Here is a 19,344-nt window from a genome sequence, read left to right on the forward strand (position 1 = left end):
TAGCTCATATAAATATCATTATTCATCTACTGGAAGCTAATAGAAATAATTAGCATGTATATAACTGGACTTCATATTTAACAAGTAATTGAAAATGAAGAAAAGGAGCATTGTTATTAAAAATTCATAAAACAAATTTGTATGTTGAGTACATGTTATTTTACCCTTTAATGAATTCTTTTGGGGTCAATCCCTATGATGCAGTTTCAAGGTAACCATGAGAAATTAGAAGAGGTGACTGTTAGCCAAAATAATTTATTAAAAGCCTCAAAAAAAGAGACATACAAGGAAGAACTGAAAATGGACAATGGTCTTCACGTTTATGGAGGACGATTATAAAATTAAAGGTAACCAATTTTCTATGTTTCAAGGTAAGTAAAAGGAAATTATGCTAAAATTATAGGCCAATCGTGGTGAAGAAAAACATTAATATTATAACATCTTTGGATGCCACAAAATATTACCCAAAAGGTTGTATAATTCTCTCTGCTTCATTACCTAAAATCAAGACGGCTCCTGAAAAGCAGGTATTGATCAATATGAATCACAGTGCCAGACTGTCTTATACTTGAAGACTGTAGGAAACAGATGACTCCCACTCTTGTACCCCTTGGCTTCAGTGAGCCATTGTCCTCCATTAGTAAACTCGGGCTATAAAGCTATTTCACAGGGTATTAGATACTAAGGGTCTCAGATGTATAATAATGAATAATGTATTATTCAGAGAACACAATGGGTTAGGTGAGTTCTTTAGGCTTCTTGATTATGAAGATGATCATAACTTGGATGAACTTAGCTTGAGCTGCTGCTAGCATTTCAGGTCACCCATCACTTGGTATCAGAGAGTAGCAGCTACATTTGCTCAGGTCTGAACATGCATTCCTTATTATTTAGAACAAATGGAATTTGGAGGGGAAAAATCTTTATTCCAATTTTAAAAAACTTTTATAGATAACGCATAGCTGTCACTTAATGTTTTTTAGCTCTATAGTCTCTGTAATTTCCCTTTATCAACACTAGAGGCAGAGGGACTTTTAAAGTATGTAAGTGGTAATACACAGGACACTTGACATAATTTACTTTTTAAGTCTGAGTTTAATTTTTTTTAATCAAGGGTTATTAAGAGGTCTTTGAAATAGATAACTTCAAAAGGTTTTTCAACATAAATGGAAACGAGATTTATCTGGAGGAGATAACCAAATTCTACAGGTTATTTGACAAATTTAGAACAACCAATGTACAATGGAAAACTGGAAGCATGGAATGTTTAGCAATTGATTCTGTGATTGGGTATTTTTTTAATTGCCTCTCTTGTTCTGTAAGTTTTACCCCCAAATTAGGATTAATATTCTTGACATACACCTCTTATATATTTTCCTTTCCATATACCAACTCCCTACCCTTTTGCTCATGGCCCCAGAGAAAAAGGTGGATGTCAATACTAGAAAAAGGAAATATAGGAGGTTTTTAATAGGCCAAGAAGAATTAATATGTTTCCTCCAGGGCTGAATAATAATTATAGAAAGAAGACAAAGAGAAACAACAAGACAGACATGAGGGTTCGAATTCCCTGTTCTGGAGCAAAGTCACTACTGTGTATGCACTAGAGAGTTTAGAAAAGGACAGAAACCCCAATGGGGAGAATAAACATGAACAAGAGGAGCCTTAAGTCTGTGTTCCGTTTAGAACTCTGATAGTGTTGAGTGACCTTGGCATATCAGAAATGGTGATCTGACAAGTATTCCTTCAGGCCCCCAGTGGTTAAGGGGTAGCATAAGGAAGTCCAGCCTCGGCTCTATGATTGAGGTTCAGAGTCAACCAGCATTGAGCACTGATGCTGCCTCATCCAAGAGGAGAGGCATGAATCCCATTAGCCATAGATCTAGCAGTGAAAGCCAACAGGAAGTCTAGTCAGAGGACACATAGGCACATAAGCTTTACCTCATACCCATGAAAGACAACTTTTGCTAAAAAGACACAGATTTAACCTGAAAGCAAACATTTTAAACTGAAAGACTGAAATACACTTATCTAGAAAGTTAAGTTTTTATCCCATTATCTTCTCCCCAATTAGCCATCTCCTCTTCCCCATCTCTTAGGCCCTACCCATCCCCAAGTAAGATATGAGTATTGGAAGGGCAGTGAGAAATTTAAGAAAGGTTTGAAATTATTATAGAAAAAAAGGGACTACATTCTTCTCATAATTTATATCCCCTTTACATGTTATCAACAAAATGAAATTAGATACTTCCAGAGGATAGAGCTTCCTACATGGAGTCTGTCCATTAACATTCTACACAGGGATGGCACATGACTATGCTCAGAAAGAAATGTTCCATTTTAAAGAAGATGCCTATCTTACATACTCTAAAACAGCCACATTTCATACTTCAAAATAAAAAATGTTTATTGAAACTTATATTAAAATGTGTTAAGAAATCTCATAATATATAGGGGCACCTGGGTGACACAATCAGTTAAGCTTCTGACTTGGTTTCAGCTCCAGTCATGACCTCGTGGTTATGAAATAGAGCCAGAAGTGGGGCTCTGCTCTAAGTGCGGAGTCTGCTTAAGACTTCCTCTTCCTCTATCCTTCCTCCCCATAAAGAAATGTTTGTAACAAATTTTACGTACTTTTGCTTAGTGGGTAAAATTAGAGAGAAATTTTCCATCTTGCAGATATAATTTAATAGATCTCATCAGTTAGGGATGTTACTGGTAGAAAATTAACAAACGCAATGAGAACAGGTATCATAATGGCCTGTGTAAAGAGCCACAAATTGGGACTACTTCCTAATTATTTCCTGGAAGGCATATCTATAGAGTATCAACCACCTAATTCAAATAACACTCTAACCCTTCCATCTGTCCCTACAGTCGCAGAAGTGAACGCCTGACCAATAAAAAACAAGCATAGCACTCACCATCACCTTAATGACCAGACCAAGGATGGAACTGTGAAAGTCTTAATGTGAAATTTTTCACACTGGAGCTAGGTAACATAAGCCCCCATTTTCCTAAGTTGCAAATTGTGAGAATGTAAGTCTGGAGGGAATGAAGCCTACGTGGTTTGCTGCTAGGAGGAGTTGGTCTGAGAAACACAGTATGCAGAGAAAAGCAAAGATGAGAGACAAACACATTCTTAACATATTTGAAGTCCTGGTACAGTCAGCCCTGGTATCAGCTATCCTTCCTAGGAATAGAAACCAACCAATTCCCTTGGTGGCTCAATCTGCTTCCACATGGGTATTCTTACTGGAAACCATCTGAGTTCTCACTAATAAACCTAGTAAGAAAGTGATATACTCCAACTATGTAGAAAAATAATAAATATCAATATTGCCATTTTGCTAATGGTGTAGTTTTGAACTAATTTCTTAAAATCTCTGAGCCTTCGCTCAGCATCTGCAAACTGGGGCTTACAACTCTTCTACTGAATTACTAAGAAATTAGGAATGATGTACATGAAGTACTTAACAGGATGGCTCTCCCATAGCACTTGCTTAAAAAGTGCTAAAATTTTATTGTTTTGATAATGAGGTTTTGAGGAGGGGGTGGGAAGAGAACCCTAAGAAGACAAAAATTATAGCACTCAATCTTATGTGATTTTTCCATGAAAAGCAAGCCTACTTAGGAAGACAGAGGGGAGGGACAGGGGTTGGGCAAAATGAGTAAAGATAAGTAGAAAATATAGGCTTCCAGTTATGGAATGAATAAGTCACAGGAATAAAAGGTACAGCAGAGGGAATATAATCAGTGGTGTTTTAATGGCTTTGCATGGGGACAGGCGGCATCTACACTTGTGGGGAGCACAGAGTAACCATACAGAGATGGTGAATCACTATGCTGTAAATCAATGTAATACTGTGTAGCAACTGTATTTCAATTTTAAAAATTAAAGATTAAAAATTTAAAAAAAAAATCCTGCCTAAACAGAGTAGTAAATACAAGTTAGAAAGACTTTAAAAAATGTAATAAAGTCAGAAATAAGTATAAACAAAAGATATCTATGACCTTAAGGAGCAATGATTTTTGAAAGCTTAATTTACAATAAATAAGCATTTGCAGTTGAAAGTCTATAAGAGGTTAATCGAATGGTCTTATTTTTAAGAATAGTCTTAATAGGAAAGCTAAAGCAAATATGATTGATATAGCTATTCCCTGAAAATGGATGTAGCAATACTTTTAGGTCCAACTCAAATGCCTCACAATAATAAAGCCTTCCATGGCATCACCGAACCCATGTACAATTACTATGTACCACACGTAGGGTACAGTCTTTCTTTTAATGTATTTATTTGCTTACCCTTCTACATTACAAAATCTTCATAGTAAGGTCTCTCTTTTTCATATTTGTATCTTATAATTATAGATCAAGAAACTGGTCAAAGACTCAAAATAGAGTGTTTAAATGAAACTGAATTCTAGATGCACACTAGGAGTCAGGAAAAAAAAAATGGATTCTAAACTTGCATCTGCTATCTACTAGGTGTGTATCCTTGAATAGGTTGCTAGCTTTAGGATCATACACTCATTGTGTCTGTCTTCAAAGTTGTGTTCTCTAACCCGCTCCCCTGCAAAAATCACATTTAAAATACATTTGCTACCTTTACACACTAAAACGGACCCTCTACAAAAGGTAATCCTCAACCAAACTCCATAACCAATCTTGGAATAATTATCTCTCAAATTGAACAATTCAACAAGGTGATGCTTTAAAGGGCCCAATATCATAGAATCAGCAAAGTAGACTCAGAATTCTAACTCAAAGATGTCATGCTTTCTATATACCACACCACTTACTTGTGTTTTAGAAGTCTTGGAATGCTTTTAAAAGGCTTTTCACTCTTAATAATGTTTCTGTTCATAAGGCGCACCTCACTGGTTTGGATAGTCAAATGAGATGATATGAAACTTCCTTGTAAAGAATAAAAGCCTCCGAAATACCAACTGGTGTTATTATCACGATGCTGATGTTGATAAAGATGATATGGAAGAGAAAATTATGTACTTTGGATGTTTTGTCACTCTGATACTTACATTCTTTTAAATGAGCTACTTACTGGGAGCTGGGAGAAGGCTCTGGATTTTTATTACTTGCTCTTCAACTTTTGAGTAAAATTAAAATGTAATCTTCAGAGGTGTAAAATGTAAAATTTCAGAGGTGATTACCTACTGTATTTACTTAGAAATTATGGCTCTCTCTATATGTGTGTATATATATACATATATACACAGATAGATATATACCTTAGAAAAGGATGATAATTGACTTGAAGAAATTTCTGGTCTTACTGGGAAAAGTCTCTGAAACATTGGTTTGTATGAAAATTGCATGTGGAACTGTGTATGCTGGGCCCTGGCTTCCTGGCTGAGATGAAGTCTCCTCTCCTTTTCTCCTAATTGTTCTTTCTTTTGAAACTGGAGTCCGGTTAGAGCTTGTAACATATTTGTCTTCTTTTCTTCTCACTAATAATGGATTTGAAAAAAAGGAACTCTGCAAAAAACATGCAAAAAATTATTCTCTTTTATTATCTAAGATTATATATTGTGAAATAAATCTAGTAAATGATAGGGGAAGCATCTAAAATAGAAAAACAAACTCATTCTTTAATGCTTATGGTTCACCCATAAAGATACAATTCTTAATGCTCAAGTTTAAAAAAAAAAAAAAGATGAGAAGAAACAGTTGGCATTCAGCTAACAATTGTGTTTGGAGATTTGTGCCTGACTTTGTTATTCTGAGCAAAGCCAGGTACCAGCCTCTTGGGATTATGTACAAAGGCAAGAAAAAAAGTGGACATGTACAAACCTCAAAGGTGACTGCTGGGTTAATAAAACAGTCTGTTTTCTGTTCACCCACTCTTGCTCTCAGTGTGCAAGTATATTAAAATATGTCAAAAGGAAAACCATTCGCTGTGCAAAAATAATTCAGCTACAAGTCACAATTTCCAGCTGATGGAGTGCCTTAGTGCATTTAAGTGCACTAGCAAGTGATCCATACATCTCCCTAGATGAAAGTTGTATCCTCATTAAAAGAGAAACAAACACAAAATAGGAACAACTGTCACAGAGAAAAACAGACCACAATGGATACTGCATTTCCCCCACTCCGTTTCTGACTTGAGCTATTGCAGACTGAAGAGCAGTGCTGTCCTAGAAGTAACCTCTTAAAAAGCCATGAAAGTAAAACGAGGAAGCTGCTAGAGGAACTGAATGTGTAGCTAATGGCCGTCCATATTACTGTTCAATGTATCTGGAAAAATATCTTTTTCTTTCGAGTCTCTATAAAATCTCCCACTGCATAAGACTTCGTAATAATGTGAAGTGTCTGGATTAAACAAATGCACCCCAGGGAATTTAGAATTAATGCTCTAACATATCTTTGAATAACCTCTTTTAGATAAACTCTGGTTTAAGCGTTTGTAAGATATCATACCAACCTTTGTTTTTCTGATTTTCTTCTAAAGAACAATATCATTGATATGAATCTGAAAAAAAAAAGAGGAGGTTAATATTAACTCTAATAATACTGTTCTTATTTGATTAATATGTTGCCATTATTATAAGGCAAAAAAATACAGTGGCTACAGAATGTGGGAGCTCTGGTCTTAGGCACCACCAGATCTATAAAAGGAACACGTGTCTTCAAAAAGTAGATATTATGATAGAATAATAAGGGAACAATATATGAAAAAACACAACTAATTACAAAAATGCTGTACTAGCAATTATTTAAAAGATGGGTAAGGTATTCCTCTTGTACATGGGCATCTTTGCCCAATAATTTTCACAGCAGTTACCATATACTATTACAATTACCTACTTATTCTGTTGTGTTCCCCATACTAGAATATAAGCTCCTCAAGGACAAGTTTTCTTATGTGTTGCTTCTTACATTGTTAGAACCCACCCCCCTCTTACACAGCCCTTGCCCATAATAGGAATCCTATAATTATCAATTGGTTGGTTAACTGACTGGATTTGGCTGAGCCCTACTTTGAACTGCCAATCCTTAGGGGAAGGTACGAACAATAAAGGGAAGGTGGATGCAGGAAAAGACCAGTGATTTCCATGACAAATCACAGAGCAGGAACAATGGATATGCACATGGAAAAGAAGAACTCATTATGCATTAAACTAGAATATATAGAATAATCATTAAAATGAAATTGAGCCCAGTATAGGAGTATGGGTGATAAGGAATCAGCAAACCAATCTAAATAAAATGTCAAAAGCAATTATGCAAGTTTGGAAACAAGAAAAGTACTTGAGGAACCTGAGTTAATGTAAGAACAACTTAATAAAGATGGGAAATAATCGATTTGGATGCCAAGAATTAGTGAGATATATTTTTGGTACCCATGAAGTTCTACAGCAAATTATTAAGCAGCTAGCCTATGATGACATGGAAAATAAAGTGAAATTTGCTAGGAGACAGGGAACTGGAAACAAGAGAGTATTGTATGATGACAAAAGTATTGGCTTCACATTCCATATGCATTCCCTGGTCATTTCAGTGATTTCACCTTTTCTCTCTTTGTTATGAGTTGAATTGTGTCCTTCCCCACCCACCACCCCCCCAAAATGTTGAAGTTCTAACCTCTGGTATCTGTAAATATGACCTAATTAGGAAATGGGGTCTTTACAGATGTAATTAAATTGCTCATTAAGATGAGGTCATCTTGGAATAGGGTGAGGCCTTGACTCGTACGTCTGGAGTTCTTACGGGAGGGAAAGAGACACCAACAAGACGGACACAGAGGGAAGAGTAGTTCCATGTGATGACAGAGGTAGAGACAGTAGTTCCATGTGATGACAGAGAGAGAGCCAGGAGAGAGGAAGCACGGAAATCTCCCTCTGAGTCCCCCAGAAGAGACCACTCCTGTTGATACCTCAATTTTGGACTTCTGGCCTTCGAAACTGTGAAAGAATACGTTTCTGTTTTTTAAGCCACCAGTTTGTGGCTTAAATTTGTTATTAAAGCCCTAGGAAACTAATACAGTGTTCTATAAAATAAAATTAGTGATGCATCTTCCTAAGATGATTGTCAGGAGGATTATAATATATCAGTTCTTAATTTCAGCGAAGCATTTTACAAAGTCTTTTATAATGTGTTCACTGATAAAATACATCACAAGAGCTCAGTTATTAGTGAAGCAAAGTTGTTAAAACTATCAATCCCAAAGAGAACTGATTAATATTTCAACATGAGCCTAATTTTTCCCAAAGTTTTCACTTGATATATTAAAAATAGTTCTCAGACCTTGGATATCTATATTTTAGGCCTCTTTGAAGACAAATGCAAAGAAGTTTAGGAGACTGACCTTGAGTAACATTTGTAATGGTGGACACAGAACCTTTCTTTCTTTTTTCTCTTTTTAAATTAAGATTATTTGTTTATTTATTTGAGAGAGAGTAAGCAAGAGAGAGAGAGTGTGCATGAGGGGGGGGGTGGGTAGGGGCAGACAGAGAGGGAGAAGCAGACTCCCTGCTGAGCAGGGAGCCCAACTTGGGGTGGGGGTGGGGGCTCAGTCCCTGGGACTCCAGGATCACACCTGAGCTGAAGGCAGATGCTTAACCAACTGAGCCATCCAGGCACCCCAACACAGAACCTTTCATTTCTGCATTGCTGTTTAACATATTTAACAGGACTCAGCTAAATACGTAGTATGGGTACTGCTCAAATATGGGGGAAGAAAACTAACTTGGGAGAAATAACATTGACTGAATGCCAAAATCAGCATTTAAAAATATAAAGTTATTATTATGTTGATTGTTATTATAACAATATGATTTAGTAATAATTATTATTAAAAACAATTTAATACTTTAAACCCCTAATAGTACTGGATACATAATACTCAGTAAATTACTATTATTATTAATAGTGTGATAGCCTAAGATAGTGGGCCAAACCCACTTAGGTGGAAAATACACAATATTTCATGTGGGTTCAAAATTTAAATAGATGTAAGTTGGGAAATATCCAGGCTCCCCATTAATTTATATGGGATAGATTTGGAGATTTCAGTTGACCAAAGACTCAATGTGTGTGAATAGCATTTTTTGTGGCCTTTAAAACAAAAACAAAACAAAACAAAGCAAACAAAGGTGAGGATTTGGGATGAATTGACATGTATATGCAAACCTATGATAATTTACGAAGAGGGAGGACAAGAAGTCTGTTTTTCTAAAAGCAGTGATGCTCCTCTTTAAGTTTAGCAATGGTTAACATGGTGCAATGAGGGAGGTAGAATTTTAGAGGAGATGAGGGATTTCTGTATATTCTTATCCAAACTTCAGGAAGATTAAAGGCTGTAGGATTGCAAATCTGTGCCACAGGAAGTAGATCTCAGTAGAAGACATTTCTTCTACCTCTTAGAAACAACTGAAGGTTTACAAAAGCAGCTTCCAAGATGTACTGTGGCCAGCAGTAAGGAATATCAGACTCACTCAGTTAAGATTGAAGTGCAAAGAATGACAACAGACATTTGAGGGGCTAAAGGAAGATACCACCTAGAAAGAGCAACTCACTCTCAAAGATGCAGAGGAGGCCCTAAACAAAAGGGGGAGGGAGGGCATTCGACAAAGGATAAAAACAAAAGCACCAATGAGATAAATTTCCCCCTTACCGATTGTCAGGAGCATGGCTGATACCCAAGAAAAGGGGGAAGGTAGAGCAGACTTAATGTTGCTAGTGTGGCCTTTTGCTAATTAGACTTCTTTCTCAAGGCTCTTGGGACTATCACAGGCAAGTAGGAATGTTCTGGATGTAAAATGTATTTTCCTGGATGTTGATTAGGACACAATGCCTATGATACTCATCACAGATATAACGCGGGTTCTTTATACTTGAGATCTTTCTAACGCAAGGTATCAAATAGGGACAATTGCTATATGAGTTTCCTGTGGGTGCTGTAAGAAAATATCAAAAATTTGGTGGCTTAACACAAATTTTTTATCTTCTAGGACTGAGGTCTGAAATCAGTCAAGGTGTTGTCAGGGCTGTTCTTTCTGGAGGCAATAGGGGAGAATCCATTTCCTGGCCTTTTCATATTCTAGAAATAGTCTATATTTCTCAGTTTGTGGCTCTTTCTTCCAGAGTACAGCATTCTTATCTCTGCTTCCACAGTCACATGGATTTCTCCCTGACTCAAATGTCTGCATCCCTTTTATAAGGACTATTATGATCACATTGGGCCCACCTGGAAAGTCTACCCATCTCAAGATCCTTAATCACATCTGCAAGGTCCCTTTCACTGTATAAGGTAATATCTACAGGTTCTGGGAATTAACACAGGGATATACTTGGGGGACCTTGATGAGACATACCAAACACATTATAAGGTATGGTAGGGTGTGGAAGCATAAAGTAGGTTTGCTTGTTTCACAAACACTTACAGTGCTTTTTATTGGCCAGATTCTTTTCTAAGTGCTTTACAAATATGAACTCATTTAATCTTTATGACAGTTCTAGGATGTAGGGATGATTATAATCCTCATTTCACTGATGAGAAAACAGTGGCAAAGAAAGGCTAAGATACTTGCACATGACTTGGTGGTTATCTACAGTTAGTATGAATCCAAGTCATGTTTCTTAGCTGGATGGCCTTGGCATGGTGTTTTCACTGGGAAAAGCAGACTTTATATGGTTGGTGTGGGAGTTAAATAAAATAATGTAAATAAAGTAGCTGTCACAATTGTTGATTCATAAAGTACTCATTATACAGAAGATGATAAAATAACTAAATATATTAGAAACATTGACCAAAAACAAGGAAAAGAAGAATAAAGATGGTTAGGGAACTGGAAACACTATCAGTTGAAAAATGGTAGTTTAGTTTGGAGAAGAAAAGAATTATGGGGACATGATAGCTGTCTTGAAATATGTGATGAACTTTCATGTGAAAGGGGAAGTAGATTTATTTTAATGTTCTCCCATAAAACCAAACTAAAACCTAAGGGTGGAAATTACACGGTGATAAAAACTGGCTCAAAAAAAAAAAAAAAAAGGAAAGTAAGAAAGAAAAAGATCCAATAATTAGAGTGATCTACCAATGAAAAGTGCTGCCTCTGAATTTTGTAAGCTTTTAGTCCGTTAGAATGTGCAAGCATAGGCTAAATGACTCTTTGTAGTATATAAAAAAATGGAAAAGGTTTCAACAATGAGAGGGACATTAAAATACATTCATGCATTTATTCAGCAAATATTGACTGACCACCTTCTGTGTGCAGCGCCTGTAAGGCCCCTTACAACTCCAAAAATAATAGAATCTACTATTCTATGAATGAGCAAATAAGAACACATGTCGCATAAATAGACATAATTTCAGGCTGATTCTCATTGGAAAGGTCTACTAATTCTTTAACTCCAAGGCTCTCTGGCTGGTCTAGTGTAATCTACAATAAGCCTTTATTTTCACAATCATTTTTTACCAGTCACAGGAAGAATTTTCCTAGAGAAAAGCATCAGTTTTTAATAGGAAAAAAAATCAACCAGTTTTACATTCCAAGAGGAAGAGTTTTCTTAAAAGAAGAGAAATGAATTCTACCTCACAAGCTTAGGTGTTTTTCTTTTTGGCCTATGCAATCAAATATAATAACAACCAACATCTTGTAACCAAGAGAAAGGGAAAAGATGGGACACTTCTCATTTAATCTGGACCATGTGCCACTTTTGGCAGAGTCTGTGCTTTGCCACTGTCTCTAGCAAAGGTATTCAGAAACTTCACCCCCTCCTTTGAGCTCACAAATTAGTTGTAGTAGAAATCTATCGAGCCTGGTTTGTCCTAGGTATTATTATGATGCTATCTAGCTACCTCTCACCAAATCCCCCTGGCTGTGGGAAATTGTTTTTAGAGAATTATCGGAATTACACAGTAAATCCAAGAAAGTCTCCAACGCCTGGGAGGAATATGTCTAGTATCTATACCACCCACACAACACATCATCATGCACTGATTACACAGTTGTTAGTATGTGTCAGAATTAACCAGATAACTGGAAAGTCCTCTATTTTCTGCTGTTTTCAATATTTTCTTTGCAGAAAGTACAGAGCAGGGATAAGAATAACCCTTAATGACCTTTAACGAGCTCTTGCTATATGATGGTTACATCATATGAACCGTCCTGGGCAATCTTTTCAGCACCCGGCTGGGCAGGTACCACCCCTAGCTTCTCTAAACAATGGGTTGGGGCCCAAGATTAAAAGCCAAAGGGACATGGAGAGCTCCTGAGCTCCCACTGACTGACAAAGGCTGCCACCACAACCTTCTTAACAGAGACAAATAAGTTAGAAGAAATATTGGGACGTAATTATACGTCTGTATTTAGATCTCTTTTATAGGCGTAAACAGTGAGCCAAAGATGGGCTTAGAACACCGTATTCCAGATAACCTGTGTTCCAAATGGTTATGATTAATTTAAATATAAAAAGCACTGCAAACCCCTGAGGGCTAGCCACATCACTGAGTTATTAAATATCATGCAAGAGCCTGTATAGGTGAGAACATTTTTTAAAATATGGTAAATTTTCTTCTCTTCCCCTTCAAAATGCCCCCAGGCACTCGTATACATTATGGACACCACTGGCCTAAAAATTCTCAGTTGAGGGAAAAAGAAATCCAAAATCCTTGAATTATAAGAGCACTAAAAGCATCTAAAATGATAACTATTTTGCCCCTTTAACACCAAAAGATCAACTGATTCTTATTTTTCACTTGGAGTTGACCTTTATTTAACCCATGGCATGCCAAAGTTATGGCCTGAAGCGATTTTTTCCGTGAATGCCTTGACTTGGGACAAGAATAGACATTTCACTCACCCTGTCTCTAAATCATCATTTCATACCACTGCTGATGGTCAGTCTAACAAAGAAAACACATTTCTCAGCATTTACAAAACACTAAAACTTTCTATTCAATTATTTATCTCTTCCACTTCAAATATATTCACAACTGGAAAATGTTTGCAAGTACCAAAATAATCTGCATTATTATTCAGAGTTATTACTAAGCTCTTCACTAAGATGTTTGTGCTCAATTATATATTAAAAATAGCCAGCTGATTGTGTCTGCTTTACAAGTTTAAACAGTTTCTTTTGATCAATCGACTGCCTGCTGGAATCTTCCCATAACAAGGAAATTAACTTTCAGGTATTCTGGTGGCTCTTCTCCCCCCAGATAAGTCCTGCGCCTATATACAATTGTTCAGGGCTATGTCATTATTTTTTAATGTAATAAATGAGGTGCATTTAAAGGATTTAGATATGATTAGTATAGTCTAACAGTCTTCCTCTAACAAAAACAAACTCAATAGCTGCATGTTATGAAAGATTACTATACTAAAGAGAAAAGCCCAAAAGTACAGTAGGAAGTATCTAATTTGGAGATTAAGAATTTACGGCTGTAAGGGCTATGAGGCACCTTTGTGAGTTATCCAAGGGAGAATGCAGATTCTCTGGAGATTTTTAATGATGCAAACAGCTATAATTCTGAGCTGACATAAATGGGATCCTGGATATAGGTAGGCAGCATAATAAAATAAAATAACTCTATGTAGAAAAGGCAGAGATAGTCTGGCTCAAGGGTGTCTAGAAGATATTGTTCAGTAGTAACTATTTATATGGACATAATTTGGTTGTAGCATTTGTCTTCTTTTGTGTATTATTGTCACATGGTTTTATTTCCTGGGCAGCAATGATCTTTAGAAATTCATGAAAAAGGAATCAATATCAACCATACATGGATCAATATCAACCATATACGAAACACTTGGTTAAGTATTTTATATTAGTTATCTACTTCAATGTTTTCAATAAGCCTATTTATGAATACTCCTTATTGTTATCAAATGGAGAACTTGAAACTCAGCAATCACAAATAGTTTGCACCACACTATGTATTTAATAAACAGAATACTAAATCCAGATGAGTTTGACTTTCCAAACTCCTATGTTACAGAGCAAAATAGTCTTATCAGTCATTAAGAAAAGTATGGAACAGCCAATGAAATAGGTCAGGAAAGAGAAAGGAGTTAAAACTAATAGAAATAATACATGATTATTATTTATAATGATCCAAGTAACTATATATAAAACTAAGAGAAACAACAAAAAGTGATTGTAAATAACAAGACTTTGAACATACAAATTTAACAAAATTTTTAAAATTATATGCACAAGGGGTGCCTAGATGGCTCAGTCAGTTAAGCATCTGACTTTTGATTTTAGCCCAGGTCATGACTCAAGGTCTCAAGATCAAGCCTTGTGTTGGGTTCCACGCTCAGCAGGGAGTCAGCCTGAAGTTCTCTCTCCCTTTGCCACTCCTACTCTTGCTTGCATATGCACATGCTCTCTCTCTCAACTAAATAAATCTTTAAAAAAAATAAAATTACATGCACAAACTTATGAATATACATTTTAAAAAACCACTCAACTGTATACTTTAAGAGAATGAGTTTTATGGTATATAAATGAGTTTTATGGTATATAAGTTGTATCTCAATAAAAAGTTAACAAAAAATGATTATTCTGTCAGTTAATATGGGGGAAAAGGAGGTGAAATAAGGACTATTTGCTGACAGTATGAATATAAATTAGAACTTTTCTCTGGGGGGCAATTAAGCTTTGTTTATCAAAAGTCTAGTTACTACACTTTTAAAAATTTATTCTAAGAAACTAATTGGAGATACATCATTGGATTTATATACAATTACATTGTATATAAACATATATACACAACATAGTCTTGTTTATAATAGTCCCCTCCAAAAGAATTAAAACAACAAAAGCTACAAAACTCCAGGAACTCCTAAATATACCTAGCTATCTCCATGTAAAATCAAGTTTCAGAATAGTTTAGTTCATTGGACATGTTCACAATGTTAAGTGAAAGGGCAAGAAAACAAAAAAGAAAAAGAAAATCAAAGGTTAGAAAGAAATTAGAGCTGCAGTAAGTGGATTGCGAGAAGCCATTTTTGCAAACATAGATTGGACAAGATAAAGGAAGCTGGGTTGGGGGAAGGGGGTGGGATTATGGACTTTGGGGAGGGTATGTGCTTTGGTGAGTGCTGTGAAGTTTGTAAACCTGGTGATTCACAGACCTGTACCCCTGGGGATAAAAATATATGTTTATAAAAAATAAAAAATTTAAAAAAAAAATTAAAAAAAAAAGATAAAGGAAGCTGATTTAAAGGTACACTTCAATCAAGAATGAATTCATTCATTGATTATTGGGGAAGAGGCTGTAACTGATATAAGAGATCAAAGAGTTCTGGCTTGTTCTGTTTGTCAAACCAAGTATGGGTCAGGGAGGGACTACTATTCTACAGCGCTTTCCCTCAGATATGCCAAGCCTACTCCCTTCATGGAACCTTTGCAAAAGCTGTTTCCTCTCCCTGGAATTTTCTCTCATATTTTTGACTAGGCTGGCTCTGGACGCATACTCCATATTCATGTCCCTGCTGAAAAGTCATTAAACGGTAAGGCCTTCTCTGCCTGGCCCAAGGCACTTCACCTAAGATTCACTGAATTCAAATCTGTAGTTCAATAATATCCCAAGGTGTTCTCAAACACCTTAAAATTTGAGAAGTACCAATTTTATAGTCTAGGATGGAAACTTCATACCATTTCCCTACATAATTGTCTTCATAGTTCTTATCCATATCTAAAATTCTCTCCCCCTTCTTATATTCTTACATCCCTGTTCCACAAGGGTAAAAATCCTTTTGTCTTTTTGTCTGTATTCCAAGTTCCTAAAATCATTCTTGATGCACAGTTGGAACACAGTGAATGTTTATTTAAAGAAAGCACAGGATGGGGACAGAAAATATGCCTCAGTAATTTTGATTGAAGACATACTATTTCATGTTTCCTTAACTGTCAGGGTTACTCTGTCTTTGAAGTTTTATTATTGAATATGGAGACAAGAATTAGTAGATTAATTGATTAATATTATAGCCCAAGACATCATATGTAAATAATATCTGTGTTTGCAATAATAAATCCTATCCAATAACCTTCTGAAGAATAATCAATATTATCATATATAAAAATAAAAACTATGTTCCTAAAAGAGTTAAAGATATAACTACCATATAATCCAGTAATTCCACTCCTAGGTATATATTCAAAAGAATTAAAAACAGGTATTCAAACAAAAACCTAAACATGATTAATAACAGCATTGTTCATTATAGCAAATAAAGTGGAAACAGCCCAAATGGATAAACAAATGTGTTGCATACATACAATGGAATACTATTCAGCCATAAAAAAGGAATGAAGTCATGATACACATTATGACATGGATGAACCTCAACAATATGTTAATTAAAAGCCAGACACAAAAATGTCACATACTGCTTAATTGATTCTATGTGAAATGTCTAGAACAGGCCAATCCATACAGAGAAAAAGCAGGGGGGGAGGGAAGGAGGAATGGGAAATGCCTACTTAATGGGTATGGGTTTATTCTGGGGGTTATGAAATGTTTCAGAATCAGATAGTGATAATGGTTGCACATTACCATAAATGCCCTGGAAGTCACTGAATTGTACACTTCATAATGGTTAAAATGGTGAATTTTATGTGATGTGAATTTCACCTCAAAACGTAAATAAAAAGCAAAAGACTATTTTAAAATGTAGCACCATTTAATTGTATTGACTTGCTATCAAGAAATTTTATGTTACAGACTTACTATTTCTAGGTCAGAGTTCTAAATCATAAATATTAAGTGGTGATTATCTCTGTAAGACAGAGAAATAAGGTAAGAGAAATGCGTCTGGGATTTGCCTAAACCTGGACCCAAATTTCTTTGATTCTTGGCTAAAAGCCTGATTGGCCCAAAAGGTCAAATGGAAAGGAAAAAGCAGTCAAGACTAAATCAGTGAAATAAAAAATTCATTAAAATTTAGCTATTGGGAGGAAAGAAAATAACCTTCCTTTCTTCCACTACAGATAAAATTGACAACCTAATTTTCAGAACAGGTAACAGATGTACAGCTGTAGCTAGGTGCCCAGAATTTCTTCTCTACAGGGAGATGTTGGAAATAAATTTAGGAAGAGCCTTCAGACTTACTAAGCCATTGAAGTTGTAATTGTTGTTACACTTGCAAGGGTTTATTAAAGATCATCAGGAAACTTGGCATTAAAAAAGTGTTTGCACTTTAAGCCTTTACAGTTAATTACATGTTGCTGTGACTAAGAACTTCAAAAGTGACTTTTATGAACTGTGCTATTATTTAATTTAATAAGAACTTCTTATAAAGTCACAGGTTAACAAAAGTTCATTAGTAAGTTAAATGTTTGGAACTCAGGAAGCATTTCCCCACAGAACAATGTTAACTATGGTGGTTGGACTCTATGTCAACAGGGTATGATGGGCCAGGTAACCTGCAACACCCACACCAAGAGTACTAAAGAGCAAATCAAAAGATTTCTGTGGAAACATTCATTTTGGTATTCTGGGACCTCCCCCTACCTCCAGGGTATTACCAATGCTCATTTGTGCCTTCATCCTTTGATCACTCATTTAACAGGCACTGGACAAGTTCTATCCCTTTCCACCTGCCAGGTAGTAGGCTCTTTGCAACTTGGCATAAGAACCTAGGGGCTTAGTTTATAAACTCCATCACGGTGGGGTCTTTATAGGGGCAGAAGATGGGATTCTATGGATAGTAAACATAATGAGGGTTGGGGACCAGTAAAACAGAATAATGGTGTGGGAATTACGCGTCAGGCAAGCCACCTAGCCATCTCTCCCCATTCACCACACCATAGTCAACACTGGCTTTATCCTAGAGAACCCTGGCAGAGGATCCTGATGAGGCCAACAAGATAAATGATGCCTTTTCTCTCTCCACTGTTCCAAAGGACAGGGACCAGAATTGGGAAATGCCAGGAGTGTTAAAACCAAACAGGTGTGAGGACTGAGATCTCATATTTACTTCCTTCCCATCTCCCTTATCTTACCTGAAAGCACAGGCTAAAAAGAATAAAGGAGGAGGAAAAACATTTATGGATGTATAACCATAGGTGAAAATGCTGTATATGAGGAATTGTATGAAACAAAAACATGGGTTTTCTCGCAACTGCAGAACTCTTTAAAGAATCACGTTACCGACTAACAAAGATCACCACCTAGTGGCCCCAGCAGGATAATTGCACTTGAATAAAAGCACAGTGAAATCCAAAAATACTGGGGTTTGTTATAAAAACGTAAGGTAACATTGAAGCTTCTTCTTTCATCCCTTGGATTTCAATCTCTCATGTTCCTTTTACTCTGGCCTTGTTCCTCCTAGTTTATAATTCGAATTGTTTTTAAAGTATTTTATTTACAGTTACCATTATTTTAATCTTCACAATGAGCTGCCTACTTTGTCACATTTTGAGCTCCTTCTCTCTTTTTATTATACGCCATAAACGCCTAAGCATTTTAACTGAAATTAATCTCTTTAAACAAAACTTTTGTCATCCCACTTCCCTATTACAAGCTTGAATGCTTAAGGACCCTGACATGATCTTTTACAAGCTTTGTGTAACCAACCCCACACTCCACTCAGCACACATATTCCCTGTGCATTAGGCTACTTTCATCACTGTTACTTCACTGCTTCCAGATCTCAAACACAGCCACCCTTTTACCCACCTCCAAGTCCTCTGGGCCAATCCAAATTCCACAAAGCTCACTTCTTTTTTCTCTACTTTCTGACACTCGTGGTCATTACCATGGAGTTTAGTATTTTAATTGTTTTCTAATTGTTTTACACATACTATTCTGCAAAGGAAGTTTCATGGCTTCAATACACTTTCCATAAATCTCAGTATGGTGTTAAACAGAACATGAGAATGCAAAAAATTAAATGGCTGACTTAGAAAGAGACAGTGGTCTGGTGGTGGGGGACAAGGGAAGAAGAGGGAGTGTAAAATGGGGTAAGATTTCTGGAATCATATTCTATGAAAAATAAATTCTATCCACAATTAACATGTAAAATGGAAGTGACAAATTAGATAGAAAAGTACCATACCCCCAAACACGAGGATGCATTTAAATATACTTCAAAATATATAGTACAATTTAATCAGGAAAGTTTGCTGCAGAAGATAGTTTGGGTGCAGACAGAGAAGCTCACTTCACAACACAGGAGGAAAAGGAAGTTGTTGTGAAGCAGGTAAGGAAATGTTCACTTGCATTCTCGGGTAAGACAAAGTTTTGCTTCTTGGAGAGCAGCAGCAAACCTGCTCCAGGGATGTGAATTACAGACACACCAGATAGGGGCACACTTGGAAATAACAGAACGAAGAGAAAGTTCTCTGCACTCAAACTCTGGCAGACAATT

The 19,344-nt window shown here is 36.2% G+C and overlaps 1 protein-coding gene across 2 annotated transcripts in view; it reads right to left on the minus strand.

Moving 5' to 3' along the window:
- The window catches only part of TFEC (transcription factor EC), a 175,978-nt gene that overhangs the window by 116,859 nt on the left and 39,775 nt on the right, over positions 1-19,344 (minus strand). For both annotated transcript variants that reach the window (XM_004741927.3, XM_045062900.1), the window contains exons 2-3: positions 6,444-6,491; positions 5,251-5,497 (exon numbers count right to left, since the gene is read on the minus strand). In XM_004741927.3, the coding sequence (XP_004741984.1) occupies positions 5,251-5,448 (198 nt within the window). In that variant the 5' untranslated portion in view covers positions 5,449-5,497; positions 6,444-6,491. The remainder of the gene's footprint in view (positions 1-5,250; positions 5,498-6,443; positions 6,492-19,344) is intronic.

The sequence above is a fragment of the Mustela putorius genome, unplaced genomic scaffold, assembly GCF_011764305.1.
Source record: "Mustela putorius furo isolate JIRA1106 unplaced genomic scaffold, ASM1176430v1.1 tig00003845_pilon_pilon_pilon, whole genome shotgun sequence".
In the NCBI taxonomy this organism is placed as follows: domain Eukaryota; kingdom Metazoa; phylum Chordata; class Mammalia; order Carnivora; family Mustelidae; genus Mustela; species Mustela putorius.